At 41.2% G+C, this 24,402-nt stretch overlaps 2 protein-coding genes across 4 annotated transcripts; one reads left to right on the forward strand and one right to left on the reverse strand.

Moving 5' to 3' along the window:
- Positions 1-132: 132 nt before the first annotated feature.
- LOC142379966 (kinesin-like protein KIFC3) lies at positions 133-13,823 on the forward strand. 3 transcript variants are annotated; one of them, XM_075465389.1, is made up of 20 exons: positions 133-536; positions 685-782; positions 1,042-1,138; positions 1,264-1,415; positions 1,543-1,795; positions 7,602-7,774; positions 8,107-8,172; positions 8,396-8,533; positions 8,620-8,817; positions 8,934-9,107; positions 9,631-9,778; positions 9,873-10,003; positions 10,092-10,203; positions 10,284-10,465; positions 10,550-10,654; positions 11,661-11,791; positions 11,887-12,007; positions 12,110-12,239; positions 12,376-12,605; positions 12,709-13,823. In XM_075465389.1, the coding sequence occupies exons 2-20, from the start codon at positions 705-707 to the stop codon at positions 12,832-12,834; spliced, it is 2,745 nt and encodes a 914-aa protein (XP_075321504.1). In that variant the 5' UTR covers positions 133-536; positions 685-704; the 3' UTR covers positions 12,835-13,823. The 3 variants fall into 3 exon arrangements, with proteins under 3 accessions (XP_075321504.1, XP_075321502.1, XP_075321503.1); XM_075465387.1 differs by having other exon boundaries at positions 134-536; positions 685-803; XM_075465388.1 differs by having other exon boundaries at positions 134-454; positions 685-803.
- Positions 13,824-14,686: 863 nt separating this feature from the next.
- Positions 14,687-24,184, reverse strand: ccdc12 (coiled-coil domain containing 12). Its single transcript, XM_075465390.1, has 7 exons — positions 24,069-24,184; positions 20,117-20,190; positions 16,958-17,037; positions 15,960-16,021; positions 15,842-15,876; positions 15,675-15,751; positions 14,687-15,043 (listed from the first exon to the last, which is right to left on the reverse strand). Exons 1-7 carry the CDS (start codon positions 24,150-24,152, stop codon positions 14,964-14,966), a joined length of 492 nt encoding a protein of 163 aa, XP_075321505.1. The 5' UTR covers positions 24,153-24,184; the 3' UTR covers positions 14,687-14,963.
- Between the last annotated feature and the right edge of the window lie 218 nt (positions 24,185-24,402).

Raw genomic sequence — 24,402 nt, forward strand, 5'->3', positions numbered from 1 at the left:
CCTGAGATCTTTATAGTATTGTTCATCTGCTTAATATCAAAATGTTTTGCTTTGCTTCAATTTCACATTTGAAGCACCCCAAACTTGGTATTCCTTGTCCACCTCTCCCTCTTTCCACTGGTACTAGCATTAGCCTCCTCACCTCCATCAGTCTGCATATCTGCCTGCATCTGTCACTTCACCACTGCAGCGGATCAGGAAACCGCACTGAGCATGCTCGCTGCAGATGCAGCCTGTAGATGGAGAAAAAGTGGAGAGGAGGAGGAGGAGTAGCAGAAAGGGGAGGAGAACGGATGAGAAGGTGCCACAAAGAAGCTGCGCACAGCACAGGGATGCTGTTGCAGCTCAGAGAAAAGGGGATGCTTAGGAAGACTTGGGATGGAGCGTGACAGCGGAATACAAAGGGCTGGAATGAGACACTGTCATCACCAAAGAGGAGAAAACATTAGATGAGGTAAAGAAGAGAAGGAATTTAGTGTGATGGAATGGAGTGACCTAAAATAGAAAAGATGCTTAATCTCGGGGGATATCCGGCTGTATCAAGACAATTTTTTCTCATCACACATCCTTGATAACAAATGTATCTTTTTGGTAGAAGAGTATCAGGGAAAGAAGTATAATTTATAAGCTTTTCTCACCCATTTTAAAGGTGTGTGTGATCATGAGGTCATTTGTCATTGACAGGGCTCTTGGATGGCGTGAAGATGTATGCCTTCTACTCCCTTTTAGTCTACATCTTCTACACTGTCTTTAAGAAGGAGGAGGAGGAAGCCTTGGAGGGGGCAAGTGGAGCTTCCCCAGATGTATGTCTAGCCATATCATGTCAAGCCTCGGGGATCCTCTTTCCATTTTATTTATTTATTTTTCTTTGTCCTATAGGAAACATGCATGCAGTTATAGGTTTCCCATACTGTCTTTCATTGCATTGCATTTGTGCATATCTATGATTTGAATGTGTATTCTCCTTTAGTGTATGTGTGTGTGTGTGTGTGTGTGTGTGTGTTACTGTCTGACCCTTGTATATGATGGTGCTGTGCTCAGGAGCCTGGACCTGTTTCCATGGAAACAGGGAGCAAGAGGAGAGATGGCCACACCCCCAGAATGGGAAAAAAAGCTTGTGCTCGCTTTAGTGAATCAAGTAAGTCAATAGAACAGGTGTATGACATCGGAATGATATATGTATCGTATAAATAGTTTCTAATGATTTATTGAATATTTGGCGCATACGGTTTTTTACTCTTTTGTTCATGTGATGTTATTCAGGCAGTAGCAGTGACAGTGATGAGCTGAGTGATGAAGATGAGGGTGATGCTTCAGACATCCCAGCATGCACTCCTCTGGCTGCCTTTTTGACTTTCAAGCAAGAGGCTGAGAAGAGGAGAGCCTCCCAAGCTCATGTGGAAACAACAGGAAAGGTAACCAAAGTGGGTCACCTCTGGCGCACTGCCCACCTGATGCAGCAGAGCAAAATAAATTTCAGCTCCCCAAATAGGCATTTGGCACTGATAATAAACTTTCTGCGTGTGCTTCTGTACCACACAGTTGGCAGAGTCTCCCCTGGTGGCAGTGATGTCCCACTTGCTGAGTTTTCTGGAGCAGTACTCCCACTTCCAGCAGCTGCAGCAGCAAGCCGACCAGTACCGGGTCCAGTTGAAGAGGCATCGCGTCCAGCACCGACGTCAGATGAAGGCCCTGCGGGCCTCCTATCGCCAGCATCTCCGGGACAAGAACAGCGTCATATGCAGTCTGGAGGAGGCCATCAGCCAGCAACAGAGCCCCAGCCCACTGAGTGAGGGTGAGCAGGAGGAGGAGGTGTGATAATGGGGGGAAGGGGGCAAAGGTGCAAGAGGGATGGGTTTCCATTCCCATGCTGTGTCTATAATGAAAAACAGAGAATTAAAGATCTTCCTCTGTATTCAAATGTAGATCAGATGGTGTGAAAAGAAGCAGAATATTGCACATAGGACTAAATGTAGATTTATGATTGAAGGAAGATAAGTAAAGAAAGCCACTCTCTCATGCATGTTACAGTAGGTGAACTCCACAAGCTTACGTAATAAACATGAGAAAGGTTTGTGCTCTCACTCACAGTCGTGGAAGTCCAGAAATATTCCACCACTATCTAAAACCTGAGCTAAACGGGGGAGAATAATCTGTAGTGAAGGAGGAGTACAATGAACTATACATGAATATAAAGCTTGTTATAATTAATAAGTAACTGATGTGGTGTGTTTTTTCGATTATTTGTTTGTTTACCCAGTTTTAGTACTGGCACATACTGTTCCATCTTTTTGTAGACAGATTGAGTCATCAGCAGCAGAACAAACTGATTTGATTTATAGGGTGTTTGTGAGCTTTGCCATTAGTGATATCACAGAGACCAGACAGACCCTGTGCAGCTGCCGTAGACCTCAGAGCTTTAGATGTGTGTATCTGTGGTGTTTCAGATTTAACCCAATAGCTCCTTCACCTCAGAGCAGAAGCCATCGACAGCACTGTAGCATCACTCACTGTTGGGCAGCCTGTTAACCCTCTAGACCCCAACAGAATTTTACAACAATGCTCCAGATTCCTGAGAATTCCGAAAGAAATGGGCAATTTGAGAAACATTTCAAATAACCAAGAATAACTTGAAAACTAATGACAAGTGTTCATTGCAAGTTTCTTTCTATTTAAAGATTGGAAATGGCTCTTTTAAATGATATGTGATCCATTAGGAATTATTCATTCATGTATTCATAGACGACCATTGAACTGTATCAAAAAGGATATTTTGAGACTGAACAAATATTCACTCCTCTTTTTAACTTGAAATGGATAGTTATAGTATTGTAGGCATATTTAAGTATTATTTTGCATAACATATCAACATATTGAGGTGTTTGTTTTTGATTCAAATTTGTTCAGTTAGCAACGCACGGCATATGATAGGCCTACAGAAGAAGAAGACATTTTGACTTGCGCCATCAGTCATTCAATCGCAGCGATGCGGACAAATGGACGGTCATATCGCGTAAGTAACCTGCTGATAATAATGGGCCCAAGCCTGTATGACAGTCAAGTTTTTAACCGAAAAATGTCACGTTTATCTTGCTGTATCCACCGGTTGACCAATAAAAGTTTAAACAAATCTGATTTATCGTCAGACCCGTCGCTTTGCAGAAATGTTTGTATGCTAGTCGCCTACAACTGCAGCTGTTACTGGATTACCCAAAGCTATAACTGACGAAGTATACATATAAATACCCGTACACTCATTCAGATATCGTATATAGGCACTAGAAGATGTGATAACAGTACAAAGACAGTAAACAAGTCATCTTTGAGTCATCAATTGAGAGAAACAGCTAGCTAGCCCTCTCCATAGCACTGCCTGAAACGTGGTATACATCGTGGTTAGCACGAATAGCTAAACCTATGGTTTAGATTAGTGTATGTATTAAAAATGATTAGGGAAAGTGAGTTTATATTTGTCAATAACAAGTTTAATAATTTAAAAGATCAGAGTCAAAGCTTTTTTATTGTATACGTCATATTTTTTATGTTATTCCTCAGATGAATTCTGAACAAAAGAGAAGTGCAGATACCGTATGTCCTAACAAGCAAGAAAATAAAACTTACAAAAAGGTGAGTTTCCCATATAATTCTACATGTTATAATATAATGTCAACTATTTAATTTAATTTAATTTTAGTTAACTTTTCAAGATGTTGAAAACCTATATATACAAATATTTATACCTCCTCTCCCTCTGCTTCCAGATGCAAGACTCTACAGCATCCCATGAAACTCATAAAAACAGGATCCTGTTTTACACAATGGGACAACACAAGTGGAGCACCCAAACGATGTCTCCACACATCTCCCACTTTCAGCTCTTCCAGTCTTGCAACTGACACAGCCCCTTTTTCGTCCAGAAAAACGCACAAGGTCATGCCCCGCCTTCAAGTTTCTTGTCACAAGTCTCTCCACTGTGCCAGATGCAAGACCCTTTGCCCCTCTCGTTTTGGAACTAAACCCATCACAAAGCTCATGGATGAGCATCAACTTATAGGCCTTTAGTGACCAGGACTTCCTATTTTTGGGAAGTGGCTTCTGTTGGAGCACCCACACTGTATATGAATTTACAACGGCAATGTTCAACATGCCTCCTCTCCCTCTGCTTCCTCCTCTTCCTCTGCCTCCTCTCCCTCTGCTTCCTCTGCCTCCTTCTCTTCCTCTGCCTCCTCTCCCTCTGCTTCCTCTGCCTCCTTCTCTTCCTCTGCCTCCTCTCCCTCTGCTTCCTTCTCTTCCTCTGCCTCCTCTCCCTCTGCTTCCTTCTCTTCCTCTGCCTCCTCTCCCTCTGCTTCCTCCTCTCCCTCTGCTTCCTCTGCCTCCTCCTCTTCCTCTGCCTCCTCTCCCTCTGCTTCCTCCTCTTCCTCTGCCTCCTCTCCCTCTGCTTCCTCCTCTTCCTCTGCCTCCTCTCCCTCTGCTTCCTCCTCTCCCTCTGCTTCCTCTGCCTCCTCCTCTTCCTCTGCCTCCTCTCCCTCTGCTTCCTCCTCTTCCTCTGCCTCCTCTCCCTCTGCTTCCTCTGCCTCCTCCTCTCCCTCTGCCTCCTCTCCCTCTGCTTCCTCCTCTTCCTCTGCCTCCTCTCCCTCTGCTCCCTCCTCTCCCTCTGCTTCCTCCTCTCCCTCTGCTTCCTCCTCTTCCTCTGCCTCCTCTCCCTCTGCTTCCTCCTCTTCCTCTGCCTCCTCTCCCTCTGCCTCCTCTCCCTCTGCTTCCTCTGCCTCCTCTCCCTCTGCCTCCTCTCCCTCTGCTTCCTCTGCCTCCTCTCCCTCTGCCTCCTCTCCCTCTGCTTCCTCTGCCTCCTCTCCCTCTGCTTTCCAGGGAAAGGGCTCCGAAAGCAATGTTTTCCAACCATGTGAATGTGACATGGCTATTCTGAACGACTTCAGTAATAATAAAATGAGAGTAAAGCGAATGTAATGAAACTTGTTTTTATTGAAATTCAGTGTAATTTCCCCCCTCACCCCCTGCCATATACACACACGCCTACATGTAATGTAAAGCGACCTTGGGTATCTTGAAAAGCGCTATATATTATATTATATATTATTATTATTATTATATATAATATATTATTATTATATATAAGTTATTATTGTTATTATTATTATTATTATAGACGATAGGCTATAATGCAGAGAAATAGGGGCAGCTATTTGGTAACCTTCCTCAGAGAAAAAAAGTTTGGGCCCACTTCAGAACTTCACTACAGTACCATGACAAGACTAACAAACAATTTTCCACAAAATGTATTAAGTATTTCAAATACGTTTGCACAATTACATTTATAAGATCGAGTTGATCATAGTCTAACTCTGGCAACCTAAATGCTGGGGCTATCACTCGGTGGACGAATGATGGGGACAGGTCCGGTTTGAAATTCTCGCATTATAATCAGGCACGACATCACTTGAAATGTTTGTTGATAGGCGCCTTACATAAACTGGGAAATATGTGTAGGCTACTTATACCAGGCAGGTAGTTAGATTACCAGTAGCAAACAAGGAGTTAGACTTTAAAAAAAATCTACAGTTTCGTTTGACATTTCCTCTCCGGAGTTCAGCGTTTCGAGTTGCTCTTGCTAGCACTGTCACTGGATTACATCGCTACAATAAGGAAGGACTTGGATTTGGAAATTATTACAACTATTACTACTATTTCGGGATCTTCAATGGTAACCAACAGATAAGGTAATGATCATCATCATCTTTGCTTTATTATCTCTTAGTTTAGGTGTAGTCTGTATGCTCTGTTGAAGGACACTGACCGGCAAGCTCGCAAATAACTAACGATAAATCAGCTGGCGTTAGCATGGCTAATCAAAACGGCTGTAGGTGACAAGGTTGGCCACTTCGTCTCAAATTTAGGTTGTAAATATATCTAAATCACATTTACAATTTACGTTAGTGTCACTGAAATCCGAGTCGGACAATTGCGAACCGGTGCAAATTGCCAACGTCTCAAGGTAAACATCCACAGTCTTTTCGGAGCTGTCATTTTCTTGAATTGAGTGGCTGAGGTAATCGAGTGATAATGAACGAAGCTGGTAGCTACAAAGTAATACTTGGCACACTGCGGCGGGAAATATTAAACAAAGGAAGTATAATTGTAGCTCGTGAAGCTGGCCCAAACGCAGAACCTCCGTTCTCATATCAGTCTCAACTGCGGCCAAGAGAAATCCCTCAAAAACATGACAATATCTCGAAATAATTTAATACAAACATATATATTTTAATACAACAATTTGTTCATTAAGCAGTTGTGAACTAGTGAAGTGTGTAGTTACAGTTCAGAAACATCATTTTCCCGTAGTAAGACGAGTATTTTCATGCCGGCCGGCGGTGGCCGCTATGGGAGAATAAAGAACGGCCGGCAACGGCCGCTATGGGGTCTAGAGGGTTAACAGGTGCCATGAAACCATAGGCAGATCTCTGAACGTATGATGACTGATGATTCCACAGGGATATATGTCAATATGTATGATCTCATATATATATGATTACCCAGTTCAGGTCAATGACATTTCCATATGGGAGATCATTTGAGCAGAGGATCTCTGCTTAAATGTTGCATGACAGCATGACTCACATTAGTTGCTGGGTAAGGATACAAGAGCGTGTGAGGAGAGTCTTCAGTATGTGGGTAACGACTCTGTGACTCTCTGATATGAATAAAACATAGTCTGTTAGTGCTGTTTTATGTGTAGCAAATGCACTTACAAGGTCTGGCACATGCTGGCCAGCACGTGTAAACGTGTTGGACTGAAAATAGCCTGAGGTCCTTGTCCCAGTGTTACTAAGCTGTTTGGGTTGTTTGTTAGCTGCAACGCAAAAATGAAGAACTGAGTGATACTTAGCTTCATGAACATGCAGCGTGTTCGTCACTTTTCTACTTGGCTGTGATGAATGGTTTATGCAACATTTTTATTTTCTTGCATTGCTGATGTCTGAAAATTTTCAGTGCTATTTCAGTGTTTTCCGCAGAGGGATGATGCATAGCTGCCTCCTCTCCATTTTTTCCAACCTTTCTGGCATCACCACCTCTACCCGCAGCACTGTGACACCGCAAACCTGACACGCTGTGTTGATAAATTTAGTCCTGCAATGAATATCAAAGGTGACAGAGCCTGGTAAATCATTGAGGGGGAGGAAAATGTTGTTTATTGTCAAAAATGGAGGTTTTAGAAGGTTGTTCCAACTTGTACATGTGAATCAGGGTTTTTGCATGTGATGGGCTGCAGTAATCCTATTGAGGTCTTTAAATGCAGGAGCAATAATGTTAACCTAACTGCACAATGCAGTGACTACATGGTTTATGTAAGAGCTTGACAGTATGTGCATATCTAATCATCAATAATATTACCCTCACAAGTGTTCTGTGGAAAATGCTCTTAAATGAAAGGGTTACATATGGGTCATGAACTATGATTGCCCGATTATGAACGTGGTTGCAGACATGGCTGAATATGTTTGAGGTATTGTCATAACAGTATCCACATGGTTAGAAAAGAGGTTATTTTTATATTTATATTTATATTTATTTTTGTTGTCCCCCAGGTGAGTCTAGCAGTGATGGAGGGGCACAAGCTGGGGTTCACAGGCTGGTTGAGTCTCTGTATGGCCTGCAGGGCGAGAGGAGTAAACTGAGAGGAGAACTCCGTCTGCTGCACTCGCAGCTGGAGCAGAAAGAAAGAGACAGACACTCACGTATACAAGCCTTTCAACTGCAGGTAGACCACTGCTTTTTAGTTTATCTATACTGTAACGGACAGACACATTTACGATACAAGTAAATCTTTAAGAAAAAGTACATTATGGTTCTCACATGTTATGTTAGTACATAAATGCAAATGTTGAAAAACTGCTGTGACTCTGTGTGGTCCATCCAACACTGCCATTTTGGCTAAAGCTCTCTTTTAAAAAAGATAATGTATCTTTATTTAAAAAAACGTTACAAAGACAAGATTTAAATCTGACAATTTCACATAAATCTGCAGATAATTGTAGGCGGGAGCCTTACAAAGATTTCAGCCAGATGTTTAACTGCTCCAATTTCTCACAGATTGATGAGCTGAAGAGCTGCATAGAAGAGCGTGAAGAGGAGCTGTCAAGGCTGAAGACAGCCACTGTGAGTCATGCAAGCTATTGATTTCACCATTTGTCAAGTGTTTTCCTGCCACCAGTTAAGCTGCCACACGACTAAATTAAAAATAGAGCTGTAAATGCCAAGAAGCGCTCATCTCGCCATATACAACACCTTAAATATAATGTGATGGTGAAACACGTGTTATTGTTTTCACTTTTTGTCTTAATGTCTTGCTTTAGCTCAGCCTTATGCTTAATTTCCTCAGGGGGCCACAGACTCAGAGAAACGAGTGCTGTGTTTGTCAGCGGAGAACGAGAGCCTGAAGCAGAACCTGAGCGTTACACAAGGCCTCCTGCAGCAGCTCTCAGCCATCCCGTCGCAGTCCAGCACCATGCTCATCAAGGTGAGAGGCATCAGCACAGCTCACTGGTGTACCATTCCGCCAAACATCAGAGTATACCTGTAATTTACTTTTATTTGACATGGTAGGAGAATGAGACTCTCCGTAGCAGAGTGCAGCAGCTGGAGAGCTCCCTTCAACAGCGTGCTGAGCAGCTTTCACAGCTGGAGCGAAAGAGTGAACAAAGTGAGTGGAGGAGAGGAGAGGAGCTGAGGAAACGCGAGGACAGAGTGAGGGAACTGCAGCTGGAGCTGGATAGAGAGAGAGGCAAGGAGCCAGTTGTTAAGGTAAATCACCTATATTTTCATGTACTGTGTAGAATTGTGTTTCGGGCATATTGACCATTTCTTTTTGTGCTTTCAACAAAGAAACTCTAATTAGATTTTGATCTGTTGTCTGCTAGTATGTCACCCAGACTGTGCAGGTGGAATCACCTGCCACAATAAAGCATTTGACGAAAGCCAGACAGAGGAACGAGGTGTTGTCTGAGAGGCTGTCCAATCAGAATGAGCGGTGCAAACATCTGGAGGAACAGATCAGGAAGTCGGATGAACACAGCTGTAATCTGCAGCACAAGGTAATAAAAGGAGGCAACGAGACTCATTTTAGCGCAAAGTCTTATCTTTCAATGTGCTTTCAAGTACACATACATATGAACTACTAATTACAGTTGTATGATATGTGAACTGTGTTTTTAAATGTTTGTTTTTTGTTTGTCTGGAAACACTGCAAAACCCAGGCTACAGAAATGTTTACATAAATGAAACATAATCTGGGCTTTTGTAGGCAAGGCTAAATATCCATCAGGACAAACATTTATGTGGGCCGCCAGCCACCAACAATCAAAAATATGGAGACAATCTCCTGATGCTCCTACTTATTGGGAATAAAAATAGATAGAACTGTCAAGTGGAGATGGGTAAACAAGGCCCACTCTCTTCAGAGAACAAATAGTCAAAGGAGAGAAAATGAAAAGCAAAAGGAAGATGTTTCCACCTGGGGTACCAGAAATTCTAACTCAGATTCAGTTTAATTGACAGATTAACTAATTACAGAGCTGAACCTGCTCAAGCTCACAGACTGACAAACACCTTTTACAGATTGCAGCATATGAGCGAGAAATCAGCAAACTGAGAGAGGAACTGTTGAAGGAGATCAGCCACTTGGAGGAGAGGAAGGAGGAGGCGGTAAAGGCTGCTGCCAGCTGCTCAGCCGAACACTTCCAGAACCTGCAGGACCAATTCTTCAGTGAGTCGACGAGTTACTGAACCTCCAGGGGAGGAAACCAAGACATTTAACAGAATTAGAGTGTGTTTCTTCATGTTTTTCTTCTCTTTGTCAGCCTTGCAGAAGCGCCTGACAGCACTTCCACCGACTTTACGCTCCATGAAGACAGACTACACCAGTCTGAGGAGCCAGGTTCGAAATTTCTCAGAGTTTTATGGAGCAGCTATCAATGAAGCAAAAAAACAGGTATGTGGTCGTACAAGTGCTGAAACTTGGATTTGATTGAAAGAGACACTGGACCAACCTCATTTCTGCTGCATTTTGCCTTTTGAAGATTTCAGCAGCTATCAGTGAGATGTCAGAAGCCAACAAAGATCTTCTGGAGAAATACAGGAAGGAGGTGGCACTACGCAGGAAGTATCATGAGCAGCTGGTGGAGCTTAAAGGTATTAAGACTGAAAACAATAAAGTGTTCTGCAGAAAGGGAAATCTGCCACTGACTGAGCCCTCTGACTGTCTTTTTAAGGTAACATTCGAGTGTTGTGCCGTGTGAAGCCCGTGCTGAAAGAGGACCAACATGAGGAGGGCCAGTCTGTGGTTGTGACCACAGACCCCAACAACGAGTCCTCCCTGAATGTGCTGAGTAAAGGAAAGGGGCGCATCTTTGAGCTGGACAAGGTCTTCCACCCACAGGCCACGCAGGAAGAGGTAGCGAAAAGGAAAAGTGCATAAAATATGTTATTATGACAAGACCTGTAACCCTTCGTCTAACCTTTGATTTGGTGTGGGCAGGTCTTTCAGGAGATTGAACCTCTTGTAACATCCTGCATTGATGGCTACCATGTCTGCATATTTGCATATGGACAGACAGGCTCTGGAAAGACATATACTATGGAGGTACGCTACTGTCTACTTCTGTCAAGTATACTATATTAATGGAGACTGATCAACAGCACAAGAATACACTTGGCCCCCTGTCCAAATGTATTTAATTCCTTTTCACTGCTTCTCAGATATTATCAAAAGTCAAGATGTCAAGATGAAACTTTTTAAAAAAAGGCTTCAAAATAAGATCCTTGAGGCCACTCAGCCTTCCTCATCACAGAGGTTTCAAAAGCGGTTTTACTAATTTTAGCAACATTTAGCGACATTTGTATTGTTTACCTTTCACGCTTACTATTTAATTTTTTTCAGAATATTCATAAACACGAGGGGCATTTAGAGAACAGTTTTAAGTTTTCCAGAAAACCCTCATGTTTCAGAAGGCTGTTTTGTACATGGTCTGAATGGGTTAAAACCCTGTCATGATACAGGGGGTATTGATAGACTGCATACAGTCTATAATGACAGCAGCTCGTAGACCAAGCAATGGCAGCTCATTTTGTTGCTGATACATTTACGCACAGTTATTTATGCCATACAAAGAGTATTCACTCCTTTTGACATTTGATGCATGATACTGCCACCACCGTGCTTCATTATTGGGATGGTGTTCATGCGTGGATGCTAGGTGTTAGGCTTCTGCCACACTTGTTTTCTTTGATGGCCAAAAAGTTCAGTTTTAGTCTCATCTGTCTCGTGTGCCTTCTAACTCACGTGTAAGTTGCTTTGGATAACAGCACTTGATAAATGAAAATAACACAATGCAAAGGTGCGTGAAGCAAGGTGCAAACAAATATTTCCCAGTGTCAAAATGTAGAGTGTGTGACATTATTAACCTCTAACCTGAACATTCAGTGGGAAAAAAAAACAAAAAACATTAAATATCAATATATACCAATTCAGTTAGCAAAAGTCTAGTGTTCTCTGATCTGTTTTTGAATGTTGTTTTTACAGTAAAGTATGCCTGAGGTGGGCGTTGACAGGGTTTGACCTGGTAACCTCAAAAACCTTTTATTTCCAGGGCAGTGTGGAAAACCCAGGAATTAACCAGCGAGCTCTGAAACATCTCTTCAGTGAGATTGAGGAGAGGAAGGACATGTGGTCTTACGCCGTCACAGTCAGCTCTGTGGAGATCTATAATGAGGTGCTGAGGTACAGTTTGCTGCTTCTTGCTTTTGGCACCATTTTACCCCAATAGGACCTAATTTACTGCTTTTAGATGGTGGTAGCCCTGTTGTGGTTTTCAGAGACCTGCTGAGTAAGGATGGAGAGAAACTGGACATAAAGATCAACCCAGATGGAACAGGGCAGCTGCATGTTCCAGGACTCAGGGTTATAGAAGTTAAGAGCTTTCAGCACATCAAGAAGGTACCGGATGTTTGCCTCCTGTCCGAATGACCTTTCACTATTATGGAATAAGAATAGAACATCATACTGATGCTGATTTTGTTTTTGTGTGTGTTTATGAAGATTTTAGCCACAGCCCGAAGGAACAGGATCACCTTTGGAACTCAGATGAACCAGCACAGCTCGCGCTCTCACGCTCTGCTGTGTATCACCGTTCAGGGCACTGACCTCGCCAGTGGCTCCAAAACAACAGGTTGGTCCTGCAAGGCTAGAAACGTGTCATTCATATTTCTCCCCAAAGCTATCAATAGGAAATGTTGACAGCAAGAGAGGAGGAGTGTTTAAATGGTTGTGATCATGACTGCATCATTTCACTCTTACATCTTCAGGAAAATTGAACCTGGTGGACCTGGCAGGCTCAGAAAGGGTCTGGAAGTCTGGAGCGGAGGGGGAGAGGCTGAAAGAGGCCCAGAACATCAACCGCTCCTTGCTGGCACTGGGAGACGTCATTCAGGCTCTTCGGGCTCGGCACACTCACATCCCCTTCAGGAACTCCCGCCTCACGTACCTATTACAAGACTCCCTAGGTAAAGGCAGCAAGACTGCCATGGTGGTGCAGGTAAGATTCCTCCTCCAGCCCTATTTAGCACTACTACTACTACACCACAGTAAATCCCAATCCTTATACTGAGCCTAATTTCATTCCATTTGTTCCAATAAAGGTGTCTGCACTGGAAAGTAATGTGGGAGAGACATTATGCTCTCTGACGTTTGCACAGCGGGTGTGCAAGGTGGAACTGGGTCCTGCAGCCAGGAAGATTGAATCTGGTGGATCACAGTGTGACTGATGGCCTTGAATCACCAGGGAGTCAAGAAATGAATCAGATTATCATCCACCCTACCAGCCAATTGTAACACTAAAGTATAATAAATATAGGCAACAATCCTGATCAAGGGCTAAATCTGCATTTGAGGTCAATTACAGATCCTCTTCGCCGTGTTCTGCTTCTGTTAGGCGATGACAGTTTACCATTAGATAATCTGCATGCAGGAGTATTTATTCTTCCACTCCGAGAGCCACCACATCCTCTGACTCCCAACAATGTAAGACTCGAGGCTCCTTTGACCCACTGCCTCTCATGTTGATTTTGATTATAAAAATCAAGGACATGTCACCATCCTCAGTGACCGTCACGGTGCTCAGAGCTGGTCAAACATGAGCAGCAGGCTTCCACAGGCACACTATCAGCCCTTCAGTTTATGCAGTATTACTCATCCTGCTATAAATGTTTGTAGTTTGTGAGCTTCATTGCCAGTGTGTTATATATTTGAAGGTCGTCGTCGTGTGTAGGAGTAGCAAAAGTGTGGGCTGCTTATCATGTAACATCCATGTCAGATATTTATGTAGTTTTTTGTGATTTTCAAAAAGAGCAGCAACTGAATGCTCAGTATCTCTTTAGAGCTCAGATCATTTGCCTTTTGAGAAAAGAGGGAAACTGTTGTTGGAGAGCAGGATGCCTTGCGTGTAATGAAAAGTGCAATAATCTCCTTCTGAAGGAGACAGTTTGGGCCTATGTGGAGAGAAGATGCACTTTATCATGGAAGAGCATTTCAGTTCAACGCTTGCAATAGATATCACTTGTGAATGTCACACCAAATACAGCTTACTGTTCATATTCGTTCTTCAATTGATCACCCATTGAATCAAAACTAGCTTTTGATTCAAATGTAGCAAGACATTGATGTTGCAGTAACTGTCATTGAGTGCTTAGGGGGTCACTAAATGATAGAAAGTGAATCTTCAGGTAATTTTCCGAATAAATATGTATTAAAAATGGATGATTTTGCCTCATTGGGTGCTCAGTGACAAAACTCATGACATCCATGGTTCAAATCCAGCAGATGACAACCTGCTTTTGATGCATACATTCATTAAAATAAAATGTTGATTAATTAGTTATAAAGTATCCATCAAAAACCTGCTCATTCATTATACTCAGATAGTCAGCTGACCTCATTTTCCAGGTTAATTACATCGTTTAACCTGAACCTGACCAACAGAAGCAGCCGCAAATCATAGCACAGCCCCCACAGACTTTAACGGTAGGCACAAGTAATACGTTTTTCTTATCCTGATGTATCCATCATTCTGCACGAAGGTAAATCTGGATTCACACCACATAACATGTTCATATTGCTACAGAGTAAAATATTTAAGCTTCCAACAAACTGAATTTTTTTTTTCAATTAGCCTCACTGATAGGTAGTCTTAAGGCTATGCAGCTGTGCAGTTTCAATACCTTGAGTTCTCTTGGTATCTTGCAGGTGGAATTTTACCTTTAATTTCTACAGCTGATTTTTTTCATTTAGATTTAACTTTTTTTTTTAAGGGATCTTCAATAAGGATCCTCCTACATTCTCCTCAGACTACATTTCATCCTTAAAAATGATGGTTTACCACTTTCCTTCTAAGTTAGAAGTTAGAGTTAAATAACTTGGCACCAAAACTTGTTGCAACATGTCAATCACTGCAGTACGTTTCCAATGGGAGGGTCTTATGTATTTGTTTAGTCAAGTGGTGACTTTTTTTTTTGTCCAGGCAGAGTATTATATCAATAAATATATCAAAAAAGAGGATTTTAGAAATATTTCTCACCTTATGTTCATATAAATAATTCAAATAAATAGAAATAACCAGGCAAAAATGTACATTATTTACTTCAAATCTTAAAAAATATAACAAAGATTTTTTACTGGTTGTAATGGCAATTAACCACATATACAGACTGTACTATTACATGGGAAATAATACTTTACTTATATGAAGCCCTGACAGGAAACATTTACTCCCTGCGTGATGAAACCAGCTGCCTCTACATGCACAGCACACACACACATACATACACAGGACAGTGTAGTCCCAGTAAACCGAGGCCATCCCTGTTTTGTCTCCTTTGTTCCCCGTAACATCTTGTATTCAATCTGAGTCTCCCTCGTCAACTCCTCCTGCTCCCACAGCTTCAGCCAACTCCTCTTCGTTGCCTCGGAGACGATCTCCTGGATGGACAAACATAAAACAAACCACAAAGTCAGTGTGATCACGAGCTTGATTTTTGTGTCAGAAGTCTGACCCATATTTTATTTACAGAGTTTCCACAACTAAAGAGTGTAACAGCAAGGTTTTCTTATTGGTTATATATGACTCACAGTTGGTGTACCCTGCAGACAGGGAGCAGAGTCACTTAAAATTGCAAATATAGTCTATTCTCATGCATAAAATAGCAGCTGGATTTCAACAAGAAAGATGTGACTATTGTTTGTTACCATGAACACTATTTGATTTGATCCAATAATTACAGCATGTTGCTTTCTTAAAAACATGCTTTTTGTGCTTTAAGTGCTTTTTAAATAAAGGCAAACACTATCTGCTAAAAACAAGGGAAAACTCCCATCACAGTTTAATGTGGACTGTACTCCCCTGTGAGCTTCCACCTATTTTTAGACCGTGGATCATCCATCAGAAGAGGAATCTCACCACTGATGTTATCGGATGGAAACAAACCGCCTAACTCTGGGAGCCCCAAAGCAATTAGCCTAATAATTCCCGCCCAGCTCGGGCACGATTACCTCAGCGCTGTCATGAACATGCTGTGATAAAGATCAAACACACGGAGTGGGAAATACTAACGGATGAGCTCAGCGATGGCTCTCTGTGTTCTCCTCTCCAGCTTCTCCAGTTTCTTTGCCACATCACGCTTCAGATCCCTGAATTCAGAATCACAACGCAAAGAGGAAATTCAGTAGCCATCTTCGTGCAATATACAGCCTGGAAAATTATTTTAGAAAAGGTCTTACCAGTCTGGTTTTCTTGGAGCAAGGTTGGCCAAATCCTGTGGAAAGTTAACGGTTGAATGAGACGAGCAAAGACGCTCCAATAATGAAAATAAAAATCAGGCAAAAGGGGAATGCTCACCACTTCTTCAATTATTGGCTCTGGATTGGCTGCTTCCAACTGATCTTTTACTTTATCTTCCACTGCAAACGAAGAATATGGTCATAGATAGCCCAGCAGGAGTCTGAGAGTAATACTTATCATGGAGAGCTGACCAGTGATGACCTTGTTGGAGGCAGCTCAGATAAAAACTACTTTATCTATTTCCCTGTAGGGGAATCAGTTGTTAAGCCTTTTTGACAACTTAGCTGATGATGTGACAGACAGCGTCAGCAGGTGAAATCGCTTGACAGACAACATGGACAGAAAACTCAGGATTACATCATCTGTTAGTAACCACAACATCCCTCCTTTAACGTTACCTCTCTGTCTGCAGTGTCTGTCTGCCTATCGCGACTGAAAGCCATCTAAAGAAGCATTAGGAGTTGTTCCTGCAGCCTCGTCTCTGTGAAATAAATAATGCCTTCCAGATATTCCTGCTGTATCCTCCTGAGGGCTCCAAGTTTGTCCATTTTATCTGACTTCTACCACGACCAAGGGAAGAAATTATTTAAAGTTCCTCTTCCTTTCTCTCCATTTTGTTCCCGCTATGCATCTTAGACACTTAGACACTCTCATTTACTCATCTCGATTTGGGGTCTTATTCTATTACTTGGACTTTGGGAAGCTCAGTCAGCTGCTCCCACAAGCAAAAAAAAAAACTTTCCCACTGACATAGTTATTCAGCGTGCAATCAGCACGCGAGTCAAAAAAATAAAAAGTGCCATATTTACCAGCACATACAGTATCATTCCAGCAGCCCAGCATGCTAACCAGTGTAGAAAAATGCTTTAAAAAAAAAAAACCTTTTTCAGGAAAAAGCATGTTAGAAAATCTCAAGAAGAAACAAAGATACATTTTGCAGCTAAAATGCAGCTACAGTTTAATTATAACTGGACTTCAACAGAACGTCACAGACTAAATTTTCTTGGTTAATGTAAAAACATTAAAAAGCTTGTTTCTAAGCAAAGAGTTCTCACCTGATGCAGGTTTAGCTTTGGGCACCTGCCTCTCCTTGAGGGCAACATCCTCTGGAGTGTAGTTCCTCAGTTTCAGCTCTCTAGGGACAAAAATACATACCAATTTAAATGTACTTTTGTTTGTATGTACAACATCTCCACACTCTTAATATAGTCCAGTAGGTGGCAGTGTAGGCAAATATATTTCCCTATAGATTAAAGAGCATAAAGGACTATCTGAAATCCCTTCACAGCTGCACATCCAATGTCAAAAGGAGGCTGGGTATAATGTCCCCTTTTATTCCCGTGAACACGTCTGATTAACATGTTCCACCTGCTCCTGGGCAAAGACTTGCGTGGAGCAGCAAACAGCTGAGGAATTCTTCCTCTACTGTTGAATTATGCCGTCTTTCATCGCATCCCAACACAGAGGAAATTCTTGGCGAGTTTAGCTGACATCTCTGCAGATCATACTGAGGGTCCAAAGGCAGAGGTAAACTATTTTCAGTACAAGCACGGACCAAAACACTTCTAAGCCCTTCTGACCTTTACATGAATTTGTGGTAAAGCTCAAGAAAGGTAAGCTCTCGATAGATCCACAACACTCCAGCTGCCAGACAAACAGAACAATGCCTTGTATGGATGGGTATGGGCAGAAAAACTAGTCAGGATCTGCTGCTGGCAGGCTGAGGACCACTCTTGGCTTCACAAGTGTTCTGTACTCTGCATATCAGACACTTGAGAGGCTGATTCAGCTGAGAAATATTCCTTTTTGTCCATTTTTTAAACTTTCACGCCAGTTTTAAAAGTAAAAAACAGCAAATGTCATGAGCAATCAAAATATGACTAACTGAGTATAATCAAACTGGAATAACCTATTCAAACAAGCAGGAAGATACATTTTCCTCATGTGACAAGGCGACTACAAACCGTTCTTTAGCAGACCAAGTACAGTTCGGAGAGACGAGCATTGCCACTTTAGCTAGGAACCGTAGCATGTCGTCTACCTTCTCTTTCCCAACATTTGCAGTCATCTCTACAATTGACTCTTGATTTAAAGGCATAAACACGTCGCAAACCATATTGCAGCAAGCAAGGGTGTGTTTAGCAAATTATTAAACAACACGATGCAATTTCATGAGTAGAAAATCTGATGCAAGTGCGGTTGATGAGGAATAACCAAAGAACAGACAAAAACAGATGGTTTCGATTTTAACTGCCGTTTCTGGTCTATTTAATGGTTCTACAGTCATTAGATTATGAGGTGTGTAGGGGGAAGAACTAAATGTCAAAAGGTCACGAAGGTATGTCATCGAAGGAGCATGAACATGACAGAAAATGTATATCAAGGCATTTAACTTTGAGCTTGCACAGGGAGATTTGAACCTTTTAGTCTGAGACAGACAGTCAGGAGGTCACAGACCTCATCAGGAATCATTCTCTGAGGACCATTAATATTCACACTAAATTTTGCACCATCTCACTCAGTAAATGTTAAGATATTTCCCCCAAGATTAAAAGACAGACAAGCACAAAGACACTGAAAAAATCATTTTAAGTGTCACAACTAGCAGAAGAAAAGACAGGGAAACAGGCTTTGGGTAAATGTTCTGCCTTCATGGATTTATGTTCTTAGCTATCTCTTAGTTTAATGCTTCCAAGCCTTTGAAGTGTATTTATTACACATTTCCACCTCAAGCACACTGTGGCATCAAAGTGAGCCTAGGACAGAAACAGAGCACCGACCCAAGTGTGGCCTGCCCTAAATGTTTAGAGTGAACTGTGAGGAGGAGGAAAGTGTTCAATATGTTTACAATATCAAGCCATCTGCCCCTTCGCCAGTGTAAAAATAAACTTTTTATTAGCACATGACATTGCAAGCACATTGCATGTAATAGCAATCCTTCTGTGAATAATGAAAGTCATTTCATCTTATTTGCCATTTTAAACAACTTGGGATGAACTTACCTTTCACCGTGAACCAAAAACAAAAGAAATCTTTAAGACATCTAACATGATGCAGGAGAAAAATCTGTTTTAGAACCCCCCCTCAACCGGAGTGGTTACTGGTGTGCAATGGTAATCCATATCAAATTTCGTTGCGAAAAGTTGCTTCTGTCGTGTTTTATTTGACATTTTGTACTGGATGTTTGTTGATATTACTCCACCAACGCGAAGAAAATAGTGCGAGCATGAACGAGCTGCCAAATAAAACACGACAGAAGCAACTTTTCGCAACGAAATTTGATATGGATTACCATTGCACACCAGTAACCACTCCGGTGAGTTGATGATTTTGAAAACGGACGTTTATTGTGCTTTTACGGACCTTTTAGGACATGCACATGACTTGCCATTCTGAAGCAGGTTGAGATGAATCAAAATTAGGCAAATACCGGAGACAGCAGTAAACATCAAAAAAGCGGTGAGGGGGGTTCTAAAACATTGCAGACAACTCAGAAAAGAGGCTTAATGTTGAAAATACCGCAGTTCCCCTTTAAACTTTCATTCATTTGACAAGAATAACCTCAGGACAAATGTTTCGACTGCTTTTTTTTTTTTTTTTTCCTTTCATGCCTTAGGTTGGCAATTTGATCTCCTATGAAACTTTAATGCTGATCGCAGGATACATTACACTCCCACCCTGTTGCAGACCAGAAAACCCAGACCGCATTCAACAATCTCTTTACGCACAAATCTCAAAGTTGGGTTCTTAACCCTAAGGCTATTTTCACCCTCATGGAGGGAGCTCTGTCCTGTCGTACTGGAGGAAATACAGCAACACTCCCTCAGGTGCAGTCAGAGCAAAGTCATTAAATATAAACAATGGAAAAAATGTCCTGTAGGACAGGAAAGATGACTGCTCCCTCCTACCAACTAACGTAAAGTTGAGCAAGCTGTGGGATATTTGAGCAGCTAATAGCACCGGGCTGTGGTCCAGCCCAGTGTAAACACTGTGCCTCACAACCTGCTCCGAGATACACTCTGGTGTGAAGATAAAGGGCAGATAAATGATCTGATGATGCACTTCCTGATTAGATTCAGTTCAGTTTGTGGAACTGAAAAAGGGCTTCAGCCAAAACGAGGAGCAATAGTGAGCAAACACTGAAGAAAGCATGACAAATATGAAAAACATTTGAGAAAAGAACAAATAACATGCATTTAGTAAAGTGGACCAACCTGTGCTTCTCTTCAGTGGTCTCCTCAAGCACAGCTTTTTTGTTCTCTGGCTCCCCATCTTCCTGCTCTCTGCCCTGTGAGAATATAACCACACAGTCTTTAAGACTTTTTGTCATTTATCTGACAGTATTCTCACAGTTCAAACAGCAAGAATTAACACAGTGTTCTGCCTTAAAGTGATAGTTCGGAGTAGATTCACCCTAGGGTCATTTGAACCGTGACATCCAGCCAAGTAGCCCACCCGAAGTTTTTTCGATATTGGCTGAACATCAGCTGAGTTACTGAGTTATCCCGAATAGCTTTGTACAAGCGCTAATGGACCCTGGCAGTATCTCCAAAATTACCACACTAAAATCACATGCCATGACACCAAACTTCTACTGTAGTACAAATATGGTCTGTACTCACAAAACGATGCATTTGGAAGTTGTACATAGTCCAGGAGTTTATTACTATCAACACAAGCCTGATAGCTTCTCTGCTGCTAAAGCTGCGTCGACGTCACTTCCTTGATCTGGGAGCTTCAATGTAAGATGAGGGTTGATCTACTACTGTAGACAACAAAGCAAGGCTGCTCAATTTCTCCATTGATAAAATAAATTCACAACTCTACAACATAAAAATTCATAAAAAATCATGTAGAACATAGCATATACTTTGTTGTCTACAGTAGTAGATCAACCCTCATCTTACTTTGAAGCTCCCAGATCAAGGAAGTGACGTTGACGCAGCTTTAGCAGCAGAGAAGCTATCAGGCTTGTGTTGATAATAATAAACTTCTGGACTATGAACAAACTTCCAAATGCATCGTTTTGTGAGCACAGACCATATTTGTACTACTGTAGAAGTTTGGTGTCATGGCATGTGATTTTAGTGTGGTAATTTTGGAGATACTGCCAGATCCATTAACCCTTGTACTAAGCTATTCGGGATAACTCAGTAACTCAGCTGATGTTCAGCCAAGATCAAAAAAACTTCGGGTGGGCTACTTGGCTGGATATCACGGTTCAAATGACCCGAGGGTGAATCTACTCCGAACCATCACTTTAAGCAATCAATCTTGGGAATAATTAAAAAAAAAAGACAACTTCTGATCATTTATATAGGCTTTTATTCCTCTTAAATAGCAAACATTAAGATAGAAGGAAATAGTAGAAATAAGAGTTGGCATGGGTTGTGGTACGTCAGCTCACTTTGGATTGAGCACAGTGTACATGTGGGCCAATATTTGCATAGGAAAACAAAATAATATCTGTTTGTAATGTCCCATGATTTGAGAGTCAAATAAAAGCATTTACATTGCCAACTCCATTACTTCTGACAACGAGATCTTTAAGAGTTGTGGTTCAAGAAATAAGATGAATCAGGAAAATAAGATTTTTCTGTCCGTCCCTTCGACAAAGATTTGCCAAACGTGTTGCGTGCACAACTCTAAACCACCCATGTGTAAATACGGAAAACTGAATTATGAACAAGATTTGCAAAAAATTCACAGAAAAATAATATTGACCCAAGGGGATAATGTGTAACAAAGGAAATCGAACCCCTCCCCACTTGCATTTTCCTGAAGAGGCTTCCTGTCCACCTGCTAGAACAATTCGGGGCACTGACTCATTCTTGAGGTGCACTAAAGAAGGACAACAACTACAGACTTGAGGAATGTCAACAACCATTTATCAGACATTGCTAGCTTTGTGAAACACATTCTGGTCTAACTGCTAAAACAGTAGCTTGCACACTGAAAAGGGTTTCCTCTGCAAGAATGCATCTACAGAACTGAAAGACTGTTGTAGTGGAGTAGTATAACTGCATAATTTTTAAACGTTTCAACGTAGAACTGATTGAGAATCTGCTGTGACATCCTGTTCTCAGGCGTGACGATAAAGTGCCAAAGTTTGGTGTGGTGGTGTCCAAGGGGTAGTATTTTATTTTGTTTGATTGTGCTTATTTTATTTATTTATTTTTTAAATCAGACTCTTGTACTTTTTTGTCAAGCTTTGCAGTGGATTTTCCTCATATCCCCTTTTAAAAGAGAATGCCATTTTCTGTTCTGCCTCTCCACTGCCATGTGAAAAAGAAACTACGCTCAATCTCAACTCCTAGGTTTTATGTAATACAGAATCATGCGGTACTTACCAGGTCTTCACATTAGGTAAATACAAAATCTCAGATGAAAAATAGTACATGACGTATTACAACGTGTTATCGTTTACTGAACAAAATTAGGCCAATGTGCAGATTGTGTGATAAACTAAGTACATCTCATAATTCAACAGCATGCAGAACCATCTCTGGCATAATAACCTGAAGTCATTTCTTCCTGCATGAGGTTATCACAACGTTGTAGAGAAATGTTGGCCCACTGATGTTTACAACACTGCTTTAGTTAATTGAGGTCTGAACTTTGAATGGATCATTGCTGCTACACCTTAATTACTATCTTTATCAGAGATTCTGTTGTAGATTTGATGAGGAACTTGAGGTCATTATCCTTCTGCATGACCCAATTCAAGCCTAGCTTTAGCTGTCTGAAAGAAATCTCAATCTCAAAACACCTTAAAAACCACAGCTTAATGCCCCTGAGAGGAAGAAATTGAAAAAAAAAAAATCCTCCTTTTGAGAATTCAGGGTTATCCTCTCAATGTCTGAGTTTATATCACAAATAATATTTTCCTCATTTTCTTTTCTGATCAAATGTTTTATTAGACTTTAGGACAAAAAAAGGTGGCTCTCCCAGGTTATATTCGAAACTGTGATTTTTTTTTTCCTTTCTCAAAAAAAATTGGCAAATAAACAAAGCAACATTACTCTTTTCAGTCTCAGATGGTGAAATTCTTAAAAAACAAAAAAAGACAAAGAGAGGATCTATGGGAAACTACTTTCCAATAGTTAAGCTGCTATAGGCCTAGACTGCTGGGGGAGCTCATCTGTCACACCTTTCCTCACTTTACTATCTTTTTCCCCCGTTTAATTTCTCAAATGATATTATGTACATGTGACATTATTGTGGTCATTAACTCGTGTTTCCCTGTTCCAACAGATAACCTTTGAATGGTGTTACAAAGTTTTTTCCCCTCTTTTCTGTCTTCTCAAACCCCAGCTGGTTGAGGCGGATGGCCACCCTTCCTGAGTCTGGTTCTGCCAGAGGTTTCTTCCTGTTAAAAGGGAGTCGTTCCTTTCCACAGTCGCCTCAGGCACGCTCAGGATGGGAGATTGGACTGAAGAAGTTTCGGTGCAATCTGTTGGTTTCCTAGCTAGGAATTTGTTTTTGAATTGGCTCTATATGAATGAATTGGATTATTTTATAAATAATTATGATTTCAAGGAATTGAATTCCAATTGGCTTCAATTGGAATTTATTATTTAAGTGCCTTGAGATGACATTTGTTGTATTTGGCGCTATATAAATAAAAATGAATTGAATTGAATTGAATTGCTCTCAACCAATACAGCCAGTCCCTACTTAGCAGTTAGCTATTGAGACCCTGACTAATAACTGCAATTGATCTATAAGGAGATTGACCATAGAAATATAGAGGAACTAACTTATCTCTTTTTAATCGCCATTTTGACATTTCAGTGGCAGTCAGATCATACAGAAACGTTATGCAACGTAAAATACTGTCCATGGACAGCAAATTAGCTTATAGGCTATCACACAAGTGAAGTATTCGTTAAGTTAAACTAAACTTTTAAACAGATATCAAGTACATGGCCAAAAAAATATGAACCACATCAGAATTACATATCAAAACCATCATATTATGCAAACACCTTTTAATAGCTCAACAATAAAGCTACTAGCTAACGTTACGTTTAATTTGGTACATAAATATGCTAAAGTTAGCCACAAGCTAAGTCTGTTACCGTTATCTTCACAGCAAAAGGACGACTTTTCGAGAGGCTATGGTACTTTTAATAGAAACTGTACAATAGTAGGTAGGAAACTTACATGAAGTTGTTTATCTCTAAGCGCTTTTAGCCTCTCCTTTCTCTTCAGAGCCTGCTCTTGAAGCGACCCAACATTTTTCTCCATGTTTATCTCCACACGCCGCTCGATTCGCTCTGAAATCTATTAACGAGCCTGATTGAGACTGTAAAAAACGTCCGTCGAGCACATCGATTGCATTGGCCTGTTGCTTGAACACGTAACTTTGTTTAATCTAATTAATTTTCTCCCCAGTCATCATTTAAATTGATTGATTTTTATATAAATATATGTATATATTCATTCATTGGTAAGGTTATTATTGAGGATAAAAAACAACAACAACACAAGCTTATTC

The sequence above is a fragment of the Odontesthes bonariensis genome, chromosome 5 (genome assembly GCF_027942865.1).
Source record: "Odontesthes bonariensis isolate fOdoBon6 chromosome 5, fOdoBon6.hap1, whole genome shotgun sequence".
Taxonomy (NCBI): Eukaryota; Metazoa; Chordata; class Actinopteri; order Atheriniformes; family Atherinopsidae; genus Odontesthes; species Odontesthes bonariensis.

What these genes read in the sequence shown, in the direction of transcription:
- ccdc12 (XM_075465390.1), bottom strand. Translation starts at nt 24,152, where the DNA reads ATGGAGAAAAATGTTGGGTCGCTTCAAGAGCAGGCTCTGAAGAGAAAG. An exon ending in CAAAGCTAAACCTGCATCAG is followed by an intron (nt 16,022 to 16,957) that starts GTGAGAACTCTT and finishes CTTCGTTTGCAG; the next exon opens with TGGAAGATAAAGTAAAAGAT. An exon ending in GCTCCAAGAAAACCAGACTG is followed by an intron (nt 15,752 to 15,841) that starts GTAAGACCTTTT and finishes TTCTGAATTCAG; the next exon opens with GGATCTGAAGCGTGATGTGG.
- LOC142379966 (XM_075465387.1), top strand. Translation starts at nt 705, where the DNA reads ATGTATGCCTTCTACTCCCTTTTAGTCTACATCTTCTACACTGTCTTT. An exon ending in GCAAGGAGCCAGTTGTTAAG is followed by an intron (nt 8,818 to 8,933) that starts GTAAATCACCTA and finishes GTTGTCTGCTAG; the next exon opens with TATGTCACCCAGACTGTGCA. An exon ending in ATCTATAATGAGGTGCTGAG is followed by an intron (nt 11,792 to 11,886) that starts GTACAGTTTGCT and finishes TGTGGTTTTCAG; the next exon opens with AGACCTGCTGAGTAAGGATG.